At 37.2% G+C, this 23,072-nt stretch overlaps 2 protein-coding genes across 5 annotated transcripts; both read left to right on the top strand.

The window, feature by feature from the left end:
- Window positions 1–2,255: 2,255 nt before the first annotated feature.
- LOC103722349 (salicylate carboxymethyltransferase) lies at window positions 2,256–5,874 on the top strand. 2 transcript variants are annotated; one of them, XM_008812877.4, is made up of 4 exons: window positions 2,256–2,791; window positions 2,893–3,300; window positions 4,403–4,675; window positions 5,360–5,874. In XM_008812877.4, the coding sequence occupies exons 1-4, from the start codon at window positions 2,717–2,719 to the stop codon at window positions 5,693–5,695; spliced, it is 1,092 nt and encodes a 363-aa protein (XP_008811099.1). In that variant the 5' UTR covers window positions 2,256–2,716; the 3' UTR covers window positions 5,696–5,874. The 2 variants fall into 2 exon arrangements, with proteins under 2 accessions (XP_008811099.1, XP_026666297.1); XM_026810496.2 differs by having other exon boundaries at window positions 2,888–3,300.
- Window positions 5,875–7,516: 1,642 nt separating this feature from the next.
- LOC103722343 (protein kinase and PP2C-like domain-containing protein) lies at window positions 7,517–22,286 on the top strand. Of its 3 annotated transcripts, none has more exons than XM_008812871.4 (12): window positions 7,517–7,918; window positions 8,005–8,122; window positions 8,221–8,387; window positions 10,440–10,507; window positions 10,623–10,846; window positions 13,025–13,076; window positions 13,391–13,913; window positions 13,983–14,052; window positions 14,123–14,342; window positions 14,495–14,599; window positions 20,394–20,489; window positions 21,704–22,286. In XM_008812871.4, exons 1-12 carry the CDS (start codon window positions 7,807–7,809, stop codon window positions 21,896–21,898), a joined length of 1,950 nt encoding a protein of 649 aa, XP_008811093.2. In that variant the 5' UTR covers window positions 7,517–7,806; the 3' UTR covers window positions 21,899–22,286. The 3 variants fall into 3 exon arrangements, with proteins under 3 accessions (XP_008811093.2, XP_026666295.2, XP_026666296.2); XM_026810494.2 differs by having other exon boundaries at window positions 10,440–10,511; window positions 10,654–10,846; XM_026810495.2 differs by lacking the exon at window positions 10,440–10,507 and having other exon boundaries at window positions 7,518–7,918; window positions 10,654–10,846.
- The last annotated feature ends 786 nt before the right edge of the window (window positions 22,287–23,072 follow it).

Raw genomic sequence — 23,072 nt, 5'->3', positions numbered from 1 at the left:
GTCTCTCTCTCTCTCTCTCTCTCTTCTTTGATAGGCCTTTTCTGTCTGTTTGGTCGTGGTTTGAACTTAAAAACCTACAATTTGCATCGCATAGGTAGCTAGTTAGTCAAAATCAAAGAAAGTGAAAGGCCGCGGACGGCGGCTGCTGCAGTTCGCATGAGAACCTCTTTTCTACAGCTAATCACGATGAGCCACCTCAGCGAATTTGCATGACTTTTAAAATGAGCCGCCGGCTTTGTGCTCTCTTCTTCTATATTCAGTTTTACTAAATTTAGTATAACTAGCATGCATATCCAAATCCATTTCAGGCCGACCATATCTGATCCACACCCAGTCTGCATCCATACACCGATAGGATTTGGGCATGGGTTCAAACATAGAGCCATATAATTTTTAAGAAGAGAACCTGGTTCCTCTAAAATTTTAACTGGCCCAAATTTAAAGCCCCACTATATATATATATTAAGATGGATGGTTCAAACATATGGATAGATTTTATAAGATCAAAAAATCAAATATCATGAAAAACAATTGGAGCAGCCACCAAGTTAGTTCAAAGCACTTCTCCAAAATGCTCTGTCAAAAAAAATCAACTCAGTCGGCAACACTGTTTGTTCCATAATAGAATGTGTAACCACTCAAGAGGCACACTTCTTCGAGCTCCTCTAGATATCAAGTAATTGCGGGTGAGTCTCTCTCTCTGAGTTAGTCTGTCTCTGAATCCAACCAATCGCCGTTACTAGATCCCCTCAATCTCAATGACAATATGGTCCGTTCTTAAAATCTGCCTCATATAAATGAGACCTGCTTGCCTTCAGCTTCGCTCACTGCTATCAATGCATGTAATCATGCAGGTGGACGCCTTTCTACTCAAAACACTTGTTAGGTATACATACTTCGATGCTCATACGTGACATCTACATTCCTGACAGTCTCATACCCATTATTATCCGAGACGAGGATCGAATGGTCAAAGTTTATATAACTAATATGCCAATAATCACACCCGTCTGCGGGCCAGCTCCATCAAACTCATCTTTTCAGGCTTTCAAAAAAAAAAAAAAAAAAAAAGGTGTTCACAAATCCTATCTCGTGTTGTATGCTAACCTCACAGTCCTTGTCTGAGTTTGGATAAACTTCCAACATTTTGCCGCTCCGGTCACATCGAAACCTCATCCTTGTCTTAAAGGAAGGCCAAATGCAAAATTTCACCGCAATCCACATGCATGGCTCCATCAATCCAAGGTTCGGCCAGCTAACACTGGTCCAGGCGAAAAAATATCTCTATCGTGGACAACTGTCGAACACGTATAAGCTCGACCAGCTGATGACTCTTCCTCCAAGTTCTACTGCGAAAATTCCAGAAAGGGACTTCCTGATTTCCACAAAAAAAGAAAAATCTAGTTCACTGTTTTAGTTAACAGACAGGTCCTCGTTTTAGTGTAATTGAAAATATTAGATATTTCTACCTTTTTTTTTTAGATTTTTTTGCATAAATACTCTTCAATAAATTCAAATTTGCATAAATACTCTCTTAAAATATATATTTATTTCTAAAAAAAATACTTTTAATTAACGTTACTTCTAACACCATTAATAAAACCACATTTATTTTGATTAAAAATAAAATAAAATTTTAAAATTACTTTCTTGCCTCTTATCGTGATCGTCTTATAAATGTTTCTTTTTGCGCACATACTCATTAAGAATATTTTAATTATTTTAATTTAAAATCGTTAATTTTTAATAACATTATATGGCATGGATATATAGGCAAAAATAAGGATAAAAAAAGAATAGAATAGCAAAACAAGTGGTTTATGATGGTATAGATATAAATATTAATTTTGGAAGAATATTCATGCAAAATTCGATATTTAAAAGGATATTCATAAAAAAAAAAACTTTTTTTTAATTTTTTGAGGGCTCTCGGAGGCAGTTTATTATGCAACAAAAAATAACAATAGGGAGCTGCCATCTAGCAAGAATTAAAGGACCACGAGCAACTTGGATAGCCATAGCTCTACAAGGCAAATTAATATGTCAAGGTCTCCTTAAAGCGCCAATCCATAGTCTGATTGGCTTCTCTCTTTACATAAGTGGCAACCAAAGATAAGGTTTGGAGCCCAGGAAAAGGCCTCAAGACCGCATGCGACCGCCAAGACCTGCCCGTGAATTGCACCGAGATCTTTGGCATGTCACGCCCCTAACCCACCATCTGGATAGTTCTGGTTGATGCTTTAATCTCGCTGTGGGTTTGGAGCGCGACGCGCATTAGTTATAAAAAAAGGCCTTTTCTTGGTGCCGGATTTGGGCAGTGTTGCCTTTACTCAAGCAACGAACATCCTTCGAAAGTTGAAGGGATAAGAAGAGATGTAACGAAGGTGAGTTGCCTCGTAGATGTCACTTTTCCCCCGGCTTACGCTGCATTATTGGCTACACATAGCACTGTAAGAAACCCCGCCCGACTATATTCTCCTGTTTGGCCTTTCTTCTCCTGTCCTTTATTGGGGAATCCTTGCAAGCATCCTTAGCCGCTCTCTTTTCATTGTTCTTTTTTTTATTTTATTCGCATCCTTTGGGTTCCTCAAACAGCCACATAAAGCACAAAATTCCCACATAATCGTGCTATAAACGTGAGGGGTCCGTGCTATTTGCATAGGCTTAGAGAACTAAGAGAACCCACACGCCGGTAGCTTTTATCAGGCCACGACAAATGGATGTGGAGAGTGTTCTTCGCATGAAAGAAGGATTGGGAGAGACAAGCTATGCCCGGAATTCTTCAATTCAGGTTGGCAAAGATACCTCTGAAAACAAAAACAAAAAAAAAAACCCGAAGCCTTGTTTAATGCTTTTCTGCTGTGATTTAACTCGATCTTTCTCGAAGTTTAGAAGAAGTTTACGGATGCTGTGAAGCCTGTCATCATCGACGCAGCCATCGACGCGTATCTTTCGGAGACTCCCCGATGTTTTAGAATGGCGGATTTGGGGTGCTCTTCAGGAACCAATGCGTTATCCCTGATTGGTGATGTTGTGAATGGAATTGATGAGAGATGCCATGAGAAAACAAGGCAGGTGCCACAGTTCATGGTGTTTCTTAATGATCTCCCCGGGAATGATTTCAACTCAATTTTCGTTAGCTTCTCAGACTTTGGTAGGAGACTCAAGAATGTTGGAAGGAGAGACGAGTCCCACTCGGTTTTCATGGCTGGAGTTCCCGGGTCCTTCTATGGGAGACTCTTTCCGAGCAATAGCTTGCATTTTATTCACTCCGGTCACAGTTTGCATTGGCTCTCCCAGGTCTGTCTTCTATACCACCATGGATAAATTTGACCTTTTGATTGTTTTCTAATTGCCAGCATCGTCATGTTTGTTCAATTATTAGTAGGTTAATGACTGCTAATTTTGTTACTTGTATCGTTGAGCTTTGGTGGTTTTCGATCCATGTTATTAGTGCATTTAGTTCCTTTTGAGTACTTGTTATTCATTAGGTAAAGCTATGCGGTTATATGTTTATTTTAATGATTGAAAGCCTCCAAGAGGTTTTGGATAATGACAAAGTCCACTTTTGACGATAGAAGGATCTTCATAGAATACTTCCCACTAGCAACAGAAAAAAAAAATGCTAGCCAAAGTTCCACAAATAGGTAAATAAGTTCATCATGGACCCATTCACGTACAGTATCGAGCATCGGCTACATCATCCACTAAAATAATATACAAAGTGAAAAAAGTTGAAACTTCCTTGCGGGCGTTTGCATCTTTTTTGCTTTTCGGTAGATAGGAAGCAAAGATCATAAGCGAACAAGTGGAAGTTTATATGGTGTTCTTGGTTGGATAACAAATTTCATACATCTTTGCCGAGGAACTAGGAATGACAATAGTTAGGATATCTGTCCGAACTTGTTCCAAATCTAATTAAAAATTTGTCCAAAAATTTCAAACCCATTCTATCCCATCAAAAAATGATAAATCTATCGGGTATCCGAACCCGCTCGATTAAATTTTATTTCGATCAGATTATTCGGGTCAAATTGGGTACTTGATCCGGAATTACAAAAAAAAATAGAAAAACAGAATTTCAAACCTAACCTATTGAATATCAACTCAATAAACTAAATCGAACTGAATTTCTCGGGTTGGTTTCTAATGATTTTTATAGATGGTCAGTTCGATTTTGGTCGGTTTTAGAAAACCAGTTTAAATTAGTTTAGTTTCAAGTTTATTTCTAAACCAACCTGACCTGGCCTGTGGTTGTTTGGAGTATTTATATTAGTATAATTTATCCCATCATCCAAAGAGACCTAAACTTTGCTAATATCATCAACAATTTAACTTATAATCTAAACAATGTCTCTTTCTCTTTAAATTATATATAAGTTGACTTTAAACTGCATTGCAGGTTCCTCCTGGCATTTTTAATGAAGAAGGTAAATCGATGAATACCAGGGAAATATACATATCTAAAACTAGCCCTCCTGCTATAGCGAAAGCCTACCACCAGCAATTTCAGAAAGATTTTGGTTCGTTTCTCAAGTCCAGATCAGAAGAACTGGTTTCTGAAGGACGAATGGCATTAATTATGTCAGGAAGGGACACCAAAGAGCCTTGCAATAAGGGGACAACTCTCTTATGGGAACTATTGGCCAGATCTCTTTCTATCATGGTTGCACAGGTAAGCTTGACATTCCCTAAGAGATTCTTCTACCAAACTAAAGGCTTGCAATCCTTTTTTTAAAAATAAAATAAAATAAAATAAAAAAAACATGTAAGCCAAGTCCTGCATATTTATGAATCAGAGCTTGTTCCAATGGTTATTTCCTTTTGCTTAGCAATTAGAGTTTCTAGCTTTTAGTCTTGTATGATGTATCATGAAATATCGAGATCTGAATAACTATAGTGTGGATGATTTACGACGTCTAGGCTTGATCAATATTCCTGCAGAAAAGAATATCCAAACAGAACCTTAATGAACACCAAAACAAAATAAAAGTTTTCCATAGTATTCATGCAACAATGATGGTGGCTTATTATGATTATATTTCTTAAGGAAAAAAAAGAAAAAAGAAAATAAGCAATCATATAGTTTTCATTCTATGGTAGGTCAACATTATGTCTACTATTTGCAGTAAAGTAACACATTAGTTTCTTTTAGTTTTTCTCTGTGAAAGTAGTTGAGTCTATAACAAATCTACCTGGTAATGAGTAAGGCGATACTGTCTATAGGAAATATATTCAATTTAATGAGATAATACTTCTTACTGACTATAGCTTTGTTCTTATAATATTGTTTGAAGCAAACATAATTAGTGGCATTTGAAGCCAACAAATCAAAATTTTGTTCTCTTCTAATATGCAGGGAGAAATCAGAGGAGAAGATCTAGAACTATATAGTGCTCCATTCTATGCTCCATCCCTGAAGGAAATAGAAGATGAAGTGCTGAGGGAAGGCTCCTTTATGGTTGAATACTTGGAGATATTTAAAGACAAAATCGGCAGTGGAGATGCCAAAAAGGATGGAGTGGCTTTGGCAAAGGCAATAAGAGCTATACAGGAGCCAATGCTATGCCACCATATTGGTAGAGAAGCTATTGATCGTCTATTTCACATATACAGTGAACTACTCCGTGAAGTAATGGAGAAAGAGGAAATAGTGGCAGTTTATGCAATTGTGGTTCTAAGAAGATCACCTTGAATTCTGAAAACATTAAAGAGGAGTCATCCTTAAATATGTCGCGAGCAAATTATAAAACCATAGCCAATAATACCTCTTTGAGGTAGTTGAACATGCCGACCTATATTACTTAAATTGTATAATCCAATGTGAAAAAACAATAGTTTGTTATCTGTTAGAGCGAAAAAGTGATTGCGTCCCGACCAGAGATATTGTCCGCTTTGAAAAAGTACATATCGGGGTCGTCCTCAACTTCTGAGTAGATCTTCCTTGGCCTCGAGGTCAATCGAGCTTTGCTTAACCGAGACCATACTTACCAAGATCATACTCGCCAAGACCGTGCTTGCCGAGACCACATTCGCCGAGACCGCGCTCGCCGAGACCACATTCGCCGAGACCACGTTTGTCGAGACCAGACTTGCTGTCGAATTCGGGTGCTTTAACTATATATGTTGGGTGATCCATTTTTCTCCTCATCATTATCTAATATCTAATTCTTTGAGGTTAAACAATTACAGTGAAAAAAAAAATTTCAAATATCATTTTCTTTCTTCTTTATTTGATATGAGCACAACTTAACCCTATCGTGTCACTAAAAATATTAGTATAACCTTAGAGATAATAAAATAGAAAAACCTATCATCTTAAAGGTAATAAGGCGCAAGCGTAGCGCTTTATGAGCTTAGGATATTGGGTGAAAGCCATCCCTAGTTTTGTAACCCATTATTTGTAAATATTTTTGACAAAAAAAAATAGAGAAGAAAAACATGGCACCCTTTCCTTAAATTACAAATATGTCCGTGATTAAAGCTAAGCATTTTTGTAGAATAATATATAAAGCATATCATTATCACCACGGCGTCTAATACTGACCATCTTAAAAGAGATGGGAAAAGGAAGCATCATTGGATTACATAAATATTTTTTTATATTTAAATAGCGACATCTATTTTATTTTACAATTTTTGAATTTTAATTAGCAAAATTTAAACATGAAAACCAGGATAAAAATTATATTTTGTAGACCAAATTTTATTTCTTCAAAGAACTCCCATTTTGAATTTTTGAAAATTTAAAAAACGCTAAAAATTATCTTTTAAATTTTTTTTTGAAAATAGAATATCTTTGGTTTCATGCTAACGACCATCGGCACCTTGATCGCTACCATCACTATTACATTGCAACCATCACCGTTGCTACTGCATTATTGCCATATCATCATGGTTGTTGCAGCTACAACGCTTATAAATTTTATAATTAAATTTTTAAAAATAGAAAAAATATAATTATTTTCAAATCTGCTGGATTGAATAGGTCTAAAAACCAAAAACCAAATCTATTGGACTTATTACAACCTATAGAAAAAAAAGCTCTGAATTTAATTCAATAGAAACATATCTCAAAGCTTCTAGTCTGCAATTATGCAAATCTTCCTTTTTGTGAATAATTATGCATATCCTTTGTAATTAAAATGTCATATGTGAGACTGAAGCATGGTACTAGACAAAATCTCCCGGCATGACCCGCCTGGGGCAATTTAGTGAGTTCTCGGCCACCAATTTCCCTCCTACGCATGGCTATAAATTTTATTTTTTATTTAAAAAATATTAAAATAAATTTTTTTATTAGCCTGATTCTATATTAATTTATATTAATTTTTTAGTATAACTTTGTTAAAGTGATTTTAGAGATTATATGACAACGTGTATCATCTATATTATTTTTTATGTATGGAGTTGTACACGAGTATATATAAATTATAAGTTATACCAAATGCAGTAAAAAAAAAATAAAAATTTTTATTTTATTTTATTCTTCCTCCTAAATATTCCAACAAAGAGTTTTATTACCCGGATCCAATTTTTTTTCTAAGTACAAAGAAATGGCGGTCAAGGGAAGTTACCTGTTTCCCAGCCGCCATCACATATCTTTGGAAGGAAAAGAATGAAACACGGTTTCCTGGCAAAAACATGTGCGGAGCAGAGCGAGCACGGGGGATGGAGCGCGGCCAAGGAACGTTCCCAATGTTTAGGGCGTAGCAGCCGAAGCCAACCTCCGGCAACCTACTCTCCGCGGCCGTCCTTCTATTTCCTCCTCTCTTCCCCCTCCGTGTGGCGAAGCGGAGAACGAAGATGGTGGAGATAGTCGAACCCAACACCTGCGTCCGTGGCTGTTGCACCAGCTCTACCATCCCTCTTCACCTCCCCCCTTCCTCCTACGCCCTCCTCGCTCCCATCGCCCGAGGTACGAATCCGTGTCCTCTCTCTCTTTCTATCTCTCTCTATTCCTTCATTATTCCTTGTGATGTGGCGTGTGATACTCTTCCCAAGGATCTGAGAGCACCGTCTACGACGCGAGGCTCGGCGGCGCGAGAGTCGCCGTCAAGAAGCCCGTACTGTCCACCGCCGATGATCTCGACAAATTCCACCGTGAACTGCAGCTGCTGTGGTCAGTTTCGACTTTCCATATCTCTCTCTCTCTCTCTGGCTCGACTCTTGATTCGTTCCTGAATCGCTTGCATTTGGATGTATTCTGTGGATGCGAAGCAAGCTGGATCACCCGGGACTGGCCAAGCTGGTGGCGGCCCATGCGAGGCCTCCCAATTACATGCTCTTCTTCCAGTTCTACGAGTCGCGGAACCTGGCCGAGAAATTGCATGTCCAAGAGTGGAACCCTTCTATTGACCAAGTGCTCACCATTGCCTGCGATCTTGGTGCGCTCTTGCCCCTTTTAGGTTTCTACTGCTTATTGCCTTCCTTCTTTGTGGTGAAATTGATGCTTATGCGCGGCTGCTTCCTGCTTACTTGACCATCGGTTCTAGTGAAATTAGGTGAGCCTAAAAGAGTATTCATGCTCGTGCCATATTCTAGGCTAAACTCGTATCTTATACCTTCCCATCAAGTCATTACTTTTATTGCCGCCACCTGTTTGTTTTATTTTTTATTTTTTATATATTTCATATTGCCGTCATGCCCTGCTTTCCTAGAATATGATTTGTCCTTTTCTCATTTCCTAGAATATTTATTGATCCAATTTCTTAAGAAAATTCTCATGTATCGAATATTTTAAACTCTTTAGTTTCCAAGGAAGAATAATCGGATGATTTTCTTTGAATGCATATATATATGTATAAATATTTAATATACAAGGAAAGCTAGTAATTTGTGAACACATTTTTGGTTAAGGTGACAAAAATGCACTGCATTTCAGTGGTCATAACAAACAGAGCGACCTTTATAACCTTTGTCCTCTAACAGAGGCCTATGTGCTCTTCTTTTCTGGTCCTCTTTTACATTAGTTCATTTAGTCCAGTGTGGATATTCGATCTTTTGGCATTATTGGTTTAGCTAAGGTATAAGGTATACATGAAAGAACTTTATCAAGAAAAACTATTTATGGCCATTTACTTACTCGTTTCTTGATGTGGGAGGTTGGGTGGAAGGTGAAGCTTTAGCATGCAGCTGTATGGTTTGTATGAAATATGAATTCTGACATACTGGCCTAGATTGATGATGCCTTTCGACAAAGATTACTGATAAACATATTGAACTTGTGAAACAACAAGTCTCCCCATAAAATATTCCATCATGCTAAGAAATCCTCTAGAACAAACTCTAGTCCAAGGTTTAAAATACCAGCACTGGATCTCAGACTGTTTTTTTACCAAAATGGTACGGTATTGGGCATCGACACAATTTTTCAGTGAAGGAAACATACTGAAACTGTATAGTACATTGGTACAGTCCTGTTCTGGTGGTATTTAAAACCTTACTCTAGTCTGTATTACAATATGAAAATTTGTTTCCACAGCGTTGTTTAATATATATTACTATGACTTATCCATCACAAAAAGATATTTTTCCTCTAATTCATACCATGGTTAAGGCCAGGTAGCCTGCTATATTAATCTGCTAAGATCTTCTCAGCAATCAAGACTCATGCCCAGCTTTGCGATCTTGAGGTAATGGGGTCATCTAGCTAATGTATCTAAAAGTTTGGGCTTGGACCCACTGGATTCCCAAAAATTTAGTGGGTTCACAAACGATGGGCAAGGGAAATAGTTTCATGAACCTGCTTCTTCTGTTGTACATCTCCAAATTCCATGTCCAGGCATCTATGGTTGTTTTGATCTTATTTGCTCTATATGCTGTTAATCATCTCTTCTGTAACTGATAATTTGGTACTTTTGTTTTTGAAAACTTTTTGTCTTGTGTGTAACTTGAGTTATTATAGGTAATTTTTTTTCAGAAATAAGTTTTGCGGTGTTTTCTCCCTTTGCTGCGCTAATAAAAGTCCTTGGATGTCAATTGTCTGTTACTAGCATCCTTATGTTTTGCTGTTCCTTTTCATGACACATTTAGTGTTTCCTTTCCTTTTCTTATGTAAGGACTGAATCATTATTTACCAGTTCTAACCACAAAGGCTTCTCCACCATTAACTTAATTAGAAATTGATCTACTTTAATTGTTGGAACTTGAAACTATATAAAATTGCATCATGAATGCATGTCAATGATACTTTTGTTATTATTATCGAGAACTTATTCACTAACTAATGGATACTTTCTGAGTGATGCTTGTCATTGATTTTTCACATTTTTTTAACATGAAGGTACCATTTTTTCATTGAATAGTCATTCTAAACAGGTTCTTGTTTTCTTGATTATGTTTTTTGTATTTGCTTCCATTGTTTCCTACAAAATTACCTTTGCAACCTTTTCGTTCCACATTGTTAGTCATGCATTCTTATTAACCTCTCTTTTCAGGGAAAGCTCTCCAGTACCTACACAACCTTGGAATTGTACATAGGGATGTAAAACCTGCAAATATTCTTGTAAGTATCTTCCATGTGCTTTTATTTTCTACTAAAATGACATTTGTAACCTTAGATTAATATTATCCTTTTGATTTCTGGACTTGCTCTTAAAATATTCAAATCTGCGATCCAGCTTGACAAAGACCTTCGTCCTCATCTAGCAGATTTTGGTCTGGCTATGTACAAGAAGGATCTTAAACATGTTTCAGTTGAAAATTGGAAATCGTCTGGCAAGCCAACTGGTGGTTTTCACAAAAGAAACATGGTTGGGACGCTCATCTATATGGCACCAGAAATTCTGAGAAAGGATATACAAACAGAAAAATCAGATGTCTATAGTTTTGGAATATCTATCAAGTAAGGAATTAAACATTTCATGCCTTTCTGTCCTATTGAATAACTCTAGCTTTTCTATCCCAAACAATTATTAAATTGTATACCCATTTTCTATGTCTGTGAAATTTTAATGTACTAACAAATGAACCTTGCATGCTTTCCTTTTTCCCCGCCAATACTTGTGGTTTTGGTTATAATCATGATATGATCAGGATTTTATGGTACTACATGGCCAAGGTAGAAGTTAAAAATCATACAGATCCTATATTTCTTCAACAATATTCACTTTTCTCTTGTATTAATGCTTTCTTCTTTCAAGACTAATATAACTCCTTACCTACTTTATCTTCTCTTCACTCTTATTGGATGGTTATCCATTTCTTTAAAGAAAATGCTAGTGGTGGTTGTATATTTAGTTGTTAAATGGATTATGTAGAGGGGTTCTTGCATAATAGTCATGATAAGACATATTGCCGATGGATATTGTACTATCTGTGAATCATTTATGCATAGGATATGCATTTAAGGATACTTGCACTGAATATGGCATGATTAAGATATAACATATTGAATGATTTTGATTATGGAGCTTCTTTCCTATTCGAATTTATAAGCAAACTTGTGAAATTGGAGATATCAAATATTTTCTTTAGAGCTCGGAGCATCCTTTTGCAGTAACTGGTTTACATGTCATGAGTAAGAAAACAAACTAAAAGGACATGTGCAATCAGATTACACCATATAAAATCCATACAAATACATATAAAAAGATGAAATATATGTAACTGCAAAAAATTGAACATGTTATACAATAATATTTGACACTTGTCATGGGTTTCGTAAATTAGATTTTTTGTGCATAAGACTATTAGACAAAAACTGAGGAAACATTCACAAATCAAAGAGGTAGGGTTGCAAACAAATTGGGTCTCCCTAAGACTGACCGGACCCGAAACCAATAAGACCTGATCCAACAGAAACCCATATGAAACCATCGGTCAGGTTTGATCTTTATCTAGGCCCGTCCACATGTGACATATAATTGTGGTCAAAATTAGATCCTTCAGTTTTCTGTTGAGCCAGACCCTAGCCTTACCCGGAATAATTTATGGACCAAAACAGATTTGGTAACTCCTCTATCTGATTTGACCTGTCAATATCTAGCCCAATATATTTGGCATTTATTGCAATCACTTTCAGTCCTTGTTTTTGGGCATTATTGCAATTGCTTCAACGCTGACCATTGTCTGCCATACCGGCCGGTACGTATCAGTCCGGCCTGAGACCGGTACCGGATCAGTGTGGAATCCGATACCGGTAGCTTATCGTTGGAGAACCAGTATGGGACCAATACGAGACCGGTACAGACCGGTATGGATTAGCATTGGATCAGCGTGGAATCTGGAATCGGTATGGAACCGATACCGGACTGGTACGGGACCGATACCGTACCGGTCCGAGCTGCCATTGGTACGCCGACCGGTATCGATACAGCAGACCTTGATGCTGACTTTTAACTTTCACCATCATAGCATTTGCAAGCATGTCTGGCTATCTGATGTTCTGTGTGCATGAATAGACTGAAGACATTGGTGTCAGTACAAACCCAATAGACATTATACATATAATGTCAAATAGGAATCCAGAGTTCTAACTTAATTAGAGAGAAACAAACAAGCAATAAAGGAAATATGTAAAAGGCCAAGATTCAGCAAAGTTTAGGAAAAAGTTCATGATAAATCTATTACCATCACTTGGTTAATTTTGGAAAAAATGTGCCATTTGAAGAACTTACCAATTTTTACAAGCACACATGATATTAGAAGGGTAGAAAATGTAACACTTAAGAGATGTTTTCGGTAAATTCTTTTTAGCTGCTACATCAGATCCTAGATTATGCCATTAAAAGATGGCGCAAATAATAGTTAATGTGAATAAGACCACCCATATTAACACATACGTTCAGGATCTCCTGGTATGTATGTCGAGCATGACAGTGCATCTCCAGGATTTGTGATTTCATAGCTTTTGTAATTTGGTAGATTTGGAATACTTGCTAACTGGACAAAAACAGTTTGTATCTGTGGACATGTGATAAATTTATAGATTGTCTCAAAACATTCTTACATAAGGTTCATGTATGAATGCCTTTTTAAGCGTGAGATATTGTCATTCTGATTCATTGGTCTTCTTCTGCAGTGAGCTTCTTACAGGTGTTGTTCCTTACACAGATCTAAGAGCAGAAGCCCAGGTATGTTTTTCCTCTTTTTGTAACATGTACAATATTGTAATATGCACTCACATTGGACATGCAGAAACATATTTCAATCAAATGATGAAGATGCTCCCCTTTGATTTTTTTTTTTTTTTTTTTCATTCATGTTATGAGCACTAATTTAGTGAGGCTGAGACCACATGAAACTTCTCCAACTTTCAGTGTTATCCTTCATGTGCATTTTGTCTTACTGCATATGTACATTCTTACGTATTTGTCTATCTGTGGATTGTCTTCAAGTATTTTTCTATTATACAGTGACAAACAGGAAGCTGTTTCTCTTCTTGTAGGCACACACTGTGCTTGAAATGAGCTATACTGAACAACAACTTACTGCAGCAGTTGTTTCTGAGGGTCTGCGTCCTATTCTTGCTCATCGTGAAGCTGGAGCACCATCAGATCTGTTGTCACTTATTAAAAGGTGTTGGGACCCAAATCCCTTACATAGGCCTTCATTTGATGACATAGTTGAGGAATTAACTCTAATCATGGAGCATGTGGAAAAAGGCTCTTGTCCACCATCGGTTTCCCCCAGCAATCAATGCCAACATGGCATGATGGATCTCCAGTATTTTAAAGAATTGAACTGGTTTGATCAAGGAGAACAATTAGCCAGGATAACAAATGCAGAAAAGTCAAATATGAGGCTGTGGGTTAGTTTTTTTAATGAATCACATTACCATCCTACTTTATCTTGGGGATCTTTTGCAACATGTGGAAGAAGGGAAACAATGGAAGATACTCACTTCATGCTTCCGCAAATGTGCAACGAGAAGGATGTTCATGCTTTTGGAATTTTTGATGGCCATAGAGGTTTGCCAATGACGGTATTATTACTTTTCCTTACATAACTAGTTTAATATTTCCGAATGTTCTCTACAGGTGCAGCAGCTGCTGAGTTTTCTGCCCGAGCACTACCAGTGTTCTTACAGAATACTGGTTATACATGCAGGTTTCTTCCAGCCATCTGTTTATATCTGATGGTTTATTCACTTCACTTGCTAATTGCTAGCTTGCTGCAGTCCAACAGATGCGCTTATTGAAGCATTTACAAGGACAGATGAGGCATTCAGAGATGGGTTAGTCTTGCACCGTAACTCAAAAAGAATTTTTCAGAAAGACTGGCATCCTGGTTGTACTGCAGTTACAGCATTAATAGTCAGGAACAGGCTTTTCGTTGCAAATGCTGGTGATTGCCGTGCAATTTTAAGCCGTTCTGGCCACCCATTTCCTATGAGTAAGGTGCATTTTAAACTAAACCTATAAATTTAGTGTCAAAAAGAATGTCAATTTTTTTTGAATTTGCATTGTAGTTGTACAGGTATAAGATTTCAATATTTTAATTCTTATTGCCTACGCAGAAGTGTAAATTATGAATTTTAAATATTAAATAGGATCATGTTGCAAGCTGTGCTGATGAAAGAATGCGTGTTATCAAAGAAGGCATTGAAGTGAAGTGGCTAGTAGACACATGGAGGGTCGGTCCAGCTGCTCTCCAGGTATTTTATTTATAATTTTCTTGTCTCCTATATTATTTGAGAAACTTCCAAAATAAAACTGGACAACATGTGGCTCCTTACACAAAAGTAACATTGGAAAAATGGAAGGATGTTACTAGAGGTGTAGATAAACCAAGCCCTAGCAAGCCAGCTTAAGCTTAGCTTGTTTTGTTATTGGTTGTGGTTAAGCAAGCTAATTTAGTTTTATGCTGAACTCAGACTATTAATGTACAATTTGTTTAGGAGATCTAGTGAGAGCCTGAGGTCTCCCAAGGCTTTCAGATATGTACTGTAAGCTTATTTTCAACACTTTTATCTCAATCATGTAATTGGAATACATTCTTTTTTTATGTTAATTATATAAATGCAGAAATATATTTTTTATAAAATATAACTAAAAAATACATAATATTCATTTTTGAGCTTAATCAAATCAAGTTTGAGCAGGCTTGGGCTGGCTCTAGCTTGGCATGTAGGAAGGCCAAATTGAGCCAAACTTTGGGCCATTCAGGCTTATCACGAAGAGTTCATTCATTTAACAGTGTTAGATGTGATATGCTCAAATTGTAGTTAACCCTTTCTTTCCATTTATCATTAATTTATTATAACTCAAGAGATATATACCATCATCATTCTAAAGAAAGTTGGGTTATTTTGGAGGTCAAAATGAAAACTTGCATTCACTTGTTATCATGGCATAATACCTTTTCTGACCCCTATTACTGAGAGGAGATAGAGGGGAGGAAATAAGGATAGAGGTGATAACAATGGAGAGAAAGAAAGTAAAGAAAATTGGGAGAAAGAACTAGGGCTGCAGCCTACCCAACCAATCCACCCACGCCTATTGAATCCCGCTACCAGGGGTAGCTATTTTTCTTGTAGTTACTCTTTTCTTCTTTGAAGACTAGTTTCAAGTAGTTACATTCTTTATATTTTTTTAAAATTTGAATGATTGAGTCCAAGTAGTCCATTGTAGGGTGCTAGTAGCAGTCTCCATATACTTGTCTATCTTTATATTCTTATGTATAATATTGTTGCATATGCAACATTGTAGCCCCCGATCAGCTCGACTAAAATACATGATATTCTAATCCATGAATGGTCCACTCAGGCTTTGTATGTCATGAACACAGAACAGTTTGTCCAACTTGTTCGGTATAGCTTTAAGATGTGAACTTGTGTCTCCATTAAGAGTCTTTCCTATTGTGTATAAGGTTTTAAATTTGCTCATTCTTTGATATGGTATCAAAATGATGATGGAATTATTCTTCATGTCAATTCAAGTTGAGTGCACCTGGCAATAGTTGTCTCAACTATTCTTAGACTCCTAGTCGATTTTATAGATTCATTCATAATCATACCTGTTAAAATCCAGGACTGGTGTCACTGCAAGCTTTTTAACATCATTGTTGCAGCTTCCATTCATGTTATTGTAGGGCTGCTTCTTCTTCTTCTTCTTTTATAAAATCCGTGAATTAACATCATGGTGACTCTCCTTATCAGAACCTTATCAAGCCTTCACAAGATAGGTTCACTAGATAGACAAATACCAACTGAATTAGTTTTAAACACATTATTGCTGATTTGTGTAGTTATTCATGTAATGTAACACATCTATATCAATATTCTCGTTTATGTCATTTATTGTGAATTCCGTAGACCTTATTACTGCTATCTTTCTAAGTGATGCAACCATGGTATGCCGTACTGACCCCAACCGGGCGGTACATGGCATACTGTACCGTACCAGTTCGGTTCTGGTATCCGGTACAAGTGGCATACCGATACTCGGTATGCCAAAAATATTTCATATTGTACCGTATCGATACTGTGCTAGTGTGGTACGGTACGGGGTCCGGTATTGAGACAACAAACCTTGGATGCAACATCAAGGCCTTATCGGTGTAAAATTTTCTTTACAATCATTAGGAAATGCAATGGTTGCGTAACATATCACAAGCACCTCTTCAGTTGATTCATGTGACTCTAGTGCTATTATATATGCTTGAAATTAAACTTTTAGAGGATTTGTAGGATATAATACTTCTTTATATAATTTGTAAATACAATGGAGGAAGATGGCAGTTTCTATATCTTCATTGAAGGATGAAGTAAAAGAATGGAATATCTCAAATAAAAATGGATGGAAGTCATGATAAAGGAAAAAAGGATCTTAACTAAACATGAAAAAAGACCCTAAATATGGAAGCTTGTTGAATGAGGATTCACAAAGCCCATGCCAAATAGTTGGAATAAGTGGTGTGAGTAGTAGAGGCATATCTTTGGCACCATTCCTTAAAAAGATGGAGTCCTTGATGTACTAGGGCTAGAAATGGGCCGGGTTGGGCAGGGCCAAACTCCTACCCAAGCCCGGCTCGAAATTTTTTTCGAGCTTCGGGCTGTGCTTAAGCCCGAAAATCTTTGGAAAACCCAAGCCCGAGCTCAGCCCGAGCCCAAGCTCGAGCCTAGGCATGGGCCGGACCCGAACCTGATTAGGCTAGCCCAAATTTGTGGAGCGGATTGTGGTTCATTGAATCACAAACGACTTTCTCATTAATAATTTAGAATTCTAATCATTTTAAAATGTCTTGAATCACATCCAACTATTATGCCTTCTAAAGATTTTATAGAAGCTTTAAAACACCAATATTCAATAGTTGCGAGCCCAAAGATTTAAGGAAAGATGATGAAGGGTTTAAGACTTGTTCAAGCCTGAATTTGAGCTCCGTTTCGGGCCTCGGTCGAGCTAATGATATACCCAAGCCTGATCTGTAAAACAAATAGGCTCTATATTTAAGCCAAACCAGGCCTGAAATCTTTTGGGCCTAGCCTGTACCGGACCCGACCCGATGGGCCTCATGCCAGCCCGAGCCCATTTCCAGCCCTATGATGTACAAGGTAGTTTCACTTTCCTATTCCCAAGATACCACCACATCAAAAAAAGGCCGACTTCGTGTTTTTCATAATAAGATTGGTGATCCATGAACTAAAAGTCTTGGTTTTTTCAAAAAGTACAAAAATGGGTGTAGAATAAAGAGAGATGATTTTGTTTTTGCAGTTTTTTCAAGTAGGTATCCATAACAATGGAGGGACAAAGTTGTGTCATATGGAAGAAGGACCTAATTCATAGGAAGACTTGGGTTGTCTTCCATTTAATCCTAGCTGATCAAATCGCCCTTTGAAGCCAGGCAGAGATAACATAAGAACATTCTCTTTATGGGCACAAGATTTTTAGATATATGAACAATGGTTTGAAAAGGCCTAGACAGATTCACTCTTAAGCGACTCTACAGGTCCTTGTTTCTGATGGTTAAGGAATATGTTTTGAATAAAAGAATAAAAGCAAAATAAGAACTTTTAAAGTGAAAAGTCTGATATATATTCCTTTGCACAATATATTCAAGAAAACGAAAATGATCACTCATTATATCTTATGTGTAGCAAATTTGACCGTGACTTAATTTTTATGCATATGCTTTATTTATCTTTTACCGTGTTGCCCAGTTATGCAGCCCAAGAGGGGAGGTGAATTGGGTTTTTCAAACTGCTTTAAATAATGCAGCAAAATTGAATCCTTTGCAGATGAATGATGATTTAGCAAGTAAGCAATAAGTAAGTATGCAAGAAACGAAAGCAAGAAAAACAAGCAAGGCAGACATACGAAGTTTATAGTGGTTCGATGCCAACCCCGCACCTATACCTACTCTCCACGATCTCTTGAAAATTTTACTATAATCTATATCCCAGATTACAGCTCAATTGTTTTCTGGGTTCACAGCCAAACCCAATTGATTTTTTAAGGTCAATCAATCAAAACTTTTACCGATTTTTCGGGTTCACAATCAACCTAGTTGATTTTCTAGGCCAATCAACCAAAACCTACCCCGAGTCAATCCTACGCTCAACACAATTCAATTACAAGTTTGGATGGATCTTTCTCCCATGTTTCAAACTTGAAACATGTTATAATAAAAAATAGAAAGAATTAAAGCACAATGAGTATTACTCTGAAATAAATGCAAAAACAGTAAGTGGAGCAAGACTCTGTTGGTTGACTTGAATGCACTTGAAGGCGCTTCACCAATTCTCTGAAGTTGAGAATGTGATCTTTCAGCTCACAATGAAAGCTTTTAAATGATGTCTTCTTTTAAGCTCTCTTTTTTCTCTTTCTTCGGGTCTTAGAGGATTTTTCTTTGTGGTGCTTGAGCTCGACTCTTTTCTTTGGTGTTTTCATGCTTTATACTCTTTGGATAAGGTTGGAATACTTTTCTAGCCGTTAGACAGTTAATAGAGCCGTTGAGAGGAGAAAACAAATATTTAGACTCGCGAAAAAATTAGTCGTTACAGTTATCAGGCGCAGAGGGGTCGACTTGCAGTTTTTTAGAGTCGATTCAAGATTTTCAAGAGTCGACTCGTGATCTTCAGGAGTCGCCTCGAGCTTGCTTCTGTTTCTGCTGCGGTTTGTCTTTCGTATGTGGCGCTTCTAGAGTCAAGATTTTTAGTAGTCGACTCTTCAACGGACTTTCGCTGTTCTGTCCTTCCGCTATGGCTATTTTGAGGTCGACTCGACTGTTTATGGGGTCGACTCTAATTTTACTAGAGTCAGCTCGTGAGTTTCTTCAGTCAACTCGCCAATGTAGTGATTTCTTTGGCTCTCTATCTTTTTCCTATGGTCCTTCTATGGTCAAATCATCTTTGTCTGAGGTCGACTCGTGCTAAGCTAGAGTCGGCTCGAGTTCTTCATGGGTCGGCTCGTTGATGTGATGAAATTCTTGGCTTTCTGTCTATCCTCTAAGACTGTCCTAGGGCCAACTCGCAGTCTGTTGGAGTCGGCTCGTGAAGGTGCATCAGTCAATGACAGCGTGCCGGAGTCGACTCGCTGCAAGCTTGGGGTCGATTCTTGAGGTAGCTTAGGATGAAATCTTCTGTGCTTGTTTATGAGCTTCCAAGAAATATATTCATGGCCTTTTGGAGTTCTGCTTTTTTGATGTGGAGCTTCAGATGGATTATCTTCACTTGACAGTAGCTGAAGGCTTTCTTCTTTGGTTTTTGAAATATATCACTTAAACTCAAAGTAAATATATTAGTCAATCTTTAACTCAACTGTTTTGCATCATCAAAATCAACCTTTTAGGTTCAACATACTGATTATAGGATCACTGTCTCTGAAGGTTATCCTCTGTATTTCTGTTTTAGAATTCCATCATATCCCTTTTTCACTGACACTATCATTTGTAAGTAACCTACATCATGATCTGAGTGCAAGTATTTGTCGGAGCTTTATTCTATTGTTTAACAGCATAGGTGAGAAGTGCTAGATGTATGCATATGTTTATTTAAAAAAAAAATGTCCAATAACCTTTATCTCGTTTGTATACATTCTGATTATGATCCATCAGGTTTTGAGATCATATTAATTTTATTTCAGCTTGATGTTACTGCAAATTTCCGTTGATCTCTTGGCCAAGTTAAATTGCGGACAATTACAGTTTGACTTATTCAATATAAGTCCATCCAACTGGGAAGCATATCCCTTGAATGTGGAAGGGGTACAGGAGTGGGAAATTATTTCTAATGAGCTACATGTTATGATCTTCTTTTCTGAGGCACAATAATATGCCAAATAGCTAAATTGAACCACAATCCAGATGTTACTCAATTTTTTGTTGGCTCATTATGGACAAATATTGATTACGTTACACGTTTATTTAGTTTCATCTTTTAATCTTTGGTTGACTGTGTCTCTGCATTTGGTTGAAATTATTTTCAGTATTAAGCTCTTTCTTCTTATCAGGTCACACGTTCGATTGGTGATGATGATTTGAAGCCTGCAGTAACAGCACGGCCTGAGATAACTGAGACTTCCTTAGCAGCAGATGATGAACTCCTGGTAGGTTTCTTATGCATTTTGAATTGCATTGTTATGGAATTCATTTCATGTTTTATATTACTTTTCTATGAAACACATCACTAATTATCTCAGATGATCATCCATACGTAGTTCTGCTGCCATGATAATTCCTGGCTTATGTAATGGAGGAACATACGGGAATAGCTTTCATCCTGACAGCTCAAAATGTTTTCATTTATTCTGTATTGTGCATGATTAGAAATATAAACAAAAGAAGGAATAAAAGATGGGGAACAAATATCCAATGGTCTGTCTTGATTATTTGCGTAGGATAGTTCACAATTCATTTGCTCCACATGGGAGTGCTCAGAGTTACGCCCAATGTTTCTAGGCACCAACCGACAGGGTTCGCATGGACAATGGACATGCAAGTAGGCAGGGGGGATCCATTGGTTCATGCCAATCCACAAAGTTTGGCATGGTCGAGTCTGGTCTTTTGGTCCATTTTGTTGGGTCAAGCTGGACTATGTTGCCTGGAAGCTTTCTCAACCTGGGTCCAAGTCATCTTAGACTCTCATATTGTCTCTGGCCTTATATGTCCGTGTGCATGGTTGTGCGGTAGGTTATAGTACATAAGAGCCTTTTCATGGAAGAATGTCAACATTGTAATTTAATAGGTTGACGCCAAACATGGTAGGTGTTTAAGCATAAAACAGATAAGATAGAGAAGGTAGGAAAAAGGATAAGAGTGGGATCCACCACAATTTTCAAATTTGTTTTTTATCTTCAATCATCCCCATTCTTCATTATTTTTCCTTCTAATTTGATTATTTATATCCCTCATGAATATATCAAAATATTTTAAAAGATGCATATGATATTCATTTTTTATAAATTTTAAAGAAATTACATAATATTTGTGAAGCTTATCAAAACCATCAAATATCCACTGCAAAACATGCAAAGCTTGTAGAAATTTCTATTTTCGTCAATGAGCATCATTATGCCATATTTTAATGAAATATTTTTGGAGTTTCATTGTACTGGTGCATACCGGCATTGCTGTAATATAGTGGTGCTAAATTGATACTCGATAAGGTGGAGGGCATGTGTGTGGGCATGCAGAACCGATTGTTCTGATACATTGTACCAATATGGTACCAGTATGAATATTGAAATCGGTGATGTGAACCTTGCATTGAAATAGTCGCACGTAGATGTAATCAGATTAATGATTTTTGTGGCCTGTTCAGGTAATGGCTAGTGATGGATTATGGGATGTGCTGAGCAATGAGGATGTGATATCCATCATCAAAGACACTGTTAAAGAGCCTGCAATGTGTTCCAAGAGACTGGCCACAGAAGCTGTCGAACGTGGTAGCAAAGATAATATCACAGTCGTCGTTGTTTTCCTTCGCCCGGTTTCTACTGCCGAGAGAATTTACTAGCTTTTGGGGATGTACTTACGTCATGGTGCTCCTTTCAAACAATTCTTTGTTGCTGTCAAATTCTGTTGACGACCTTAGAGTAATCTTTTCTAACCATTTCTGAGCGATAGAGATCGCTTTGAAATCCATTTTACCACTGAAAAGGATTTTGAAGAAAAAGAAAAAAAAAGCTGACCTCATTTTTAGCTTCCTTTTCTGCCTCAGATGAATATGTGACCTAGATCTTGTCAAGTATTTCTTCCATTTACGACCTGGTGATGAGTTAGTATTTCACTATAACCTTGTTTTATGGGCACATATGCATGAATATGTGCCTCTCTCCCAACATTCAAGTTCCTTTCTTGTCATTACTCAAGATGAATGGATATGTTTTCTGCGTCTCTCAATCTATGTGATAACTCATGGCTTTCTATTTTCCCCCTCCATTGTCTTTCATTTTCTTCCATCATCATGTTTTTCTGTTAAATGAGTAGCAATGTAGATACGATGACCAGCTGTTTATAAGTGCAAATGGCCTACATGATAAGCTCCGTTTGGTCCTTGCGGAGGCTTAGGGAAGCTTTGGGAAGGGACAAGGTTTCCTTTGGGTTATTACTTGTTAGGGGTCGACTAGGATTGACAGTGAAGTGGGTCCTCTCGTTAGTATGTTCACAAACAAACAGCGATCACCACAATAAGTGTGACATAATCAGGATCAATCTCTAGGGGTGGCTCAATGCATTTGGGGGCCTAAGGCGAACTTACTATGGAAGGCATTTTTCATACCCACATTCATAATTTTTATTAGACATTTAAATCTAAAAATAATATTATCAAACAAAGCAATTAAGACAATCACCAAGTTGTCTTACATTGTTGATATAGAATAAGTTCTGTTTTTCAGTAATTACAAAGATATGCCTGTAATCCGTAAAGATAATATCTTAGTTCTCCAAGACACTTTTCTAGATATAACGTCAACTTATCACTTTGCAACTTCCTACTATCCATCTAGGTTAACATATACTTAATCTTTCTTGATCTTATGGGTCTTTTGGATTCCTAGGAGTAACCCTTTACATATATTGCATCAATAATCAAGGAGACAGATTTATTTTTTTTTTAAAATGCCTTTGTCTCATCTTATTGAACAATTGAATATAATCTATATGATATATAAAAGTGCCAACAATTT

Source organism: Phoenix dactylifera, chromosome 4 (assembly GCF_009389715.1).
Source record: "Phoenix dactylifera cultivar Barhee BC4 chromosome 4, palm_55x_up_171113_PBpolish2nd_filt_p, whole genome shotgun sequence".
Lineage (NCBI taxonomy): Eukaryota > Viridiplantae > Streptophyta > Magnoliopsida > Arecales > Arecaceae > Phoenix > Phoenix dactylifera.
This window is presented reverse-complemented; position numbering and strand designations above follow the sequence as displayed.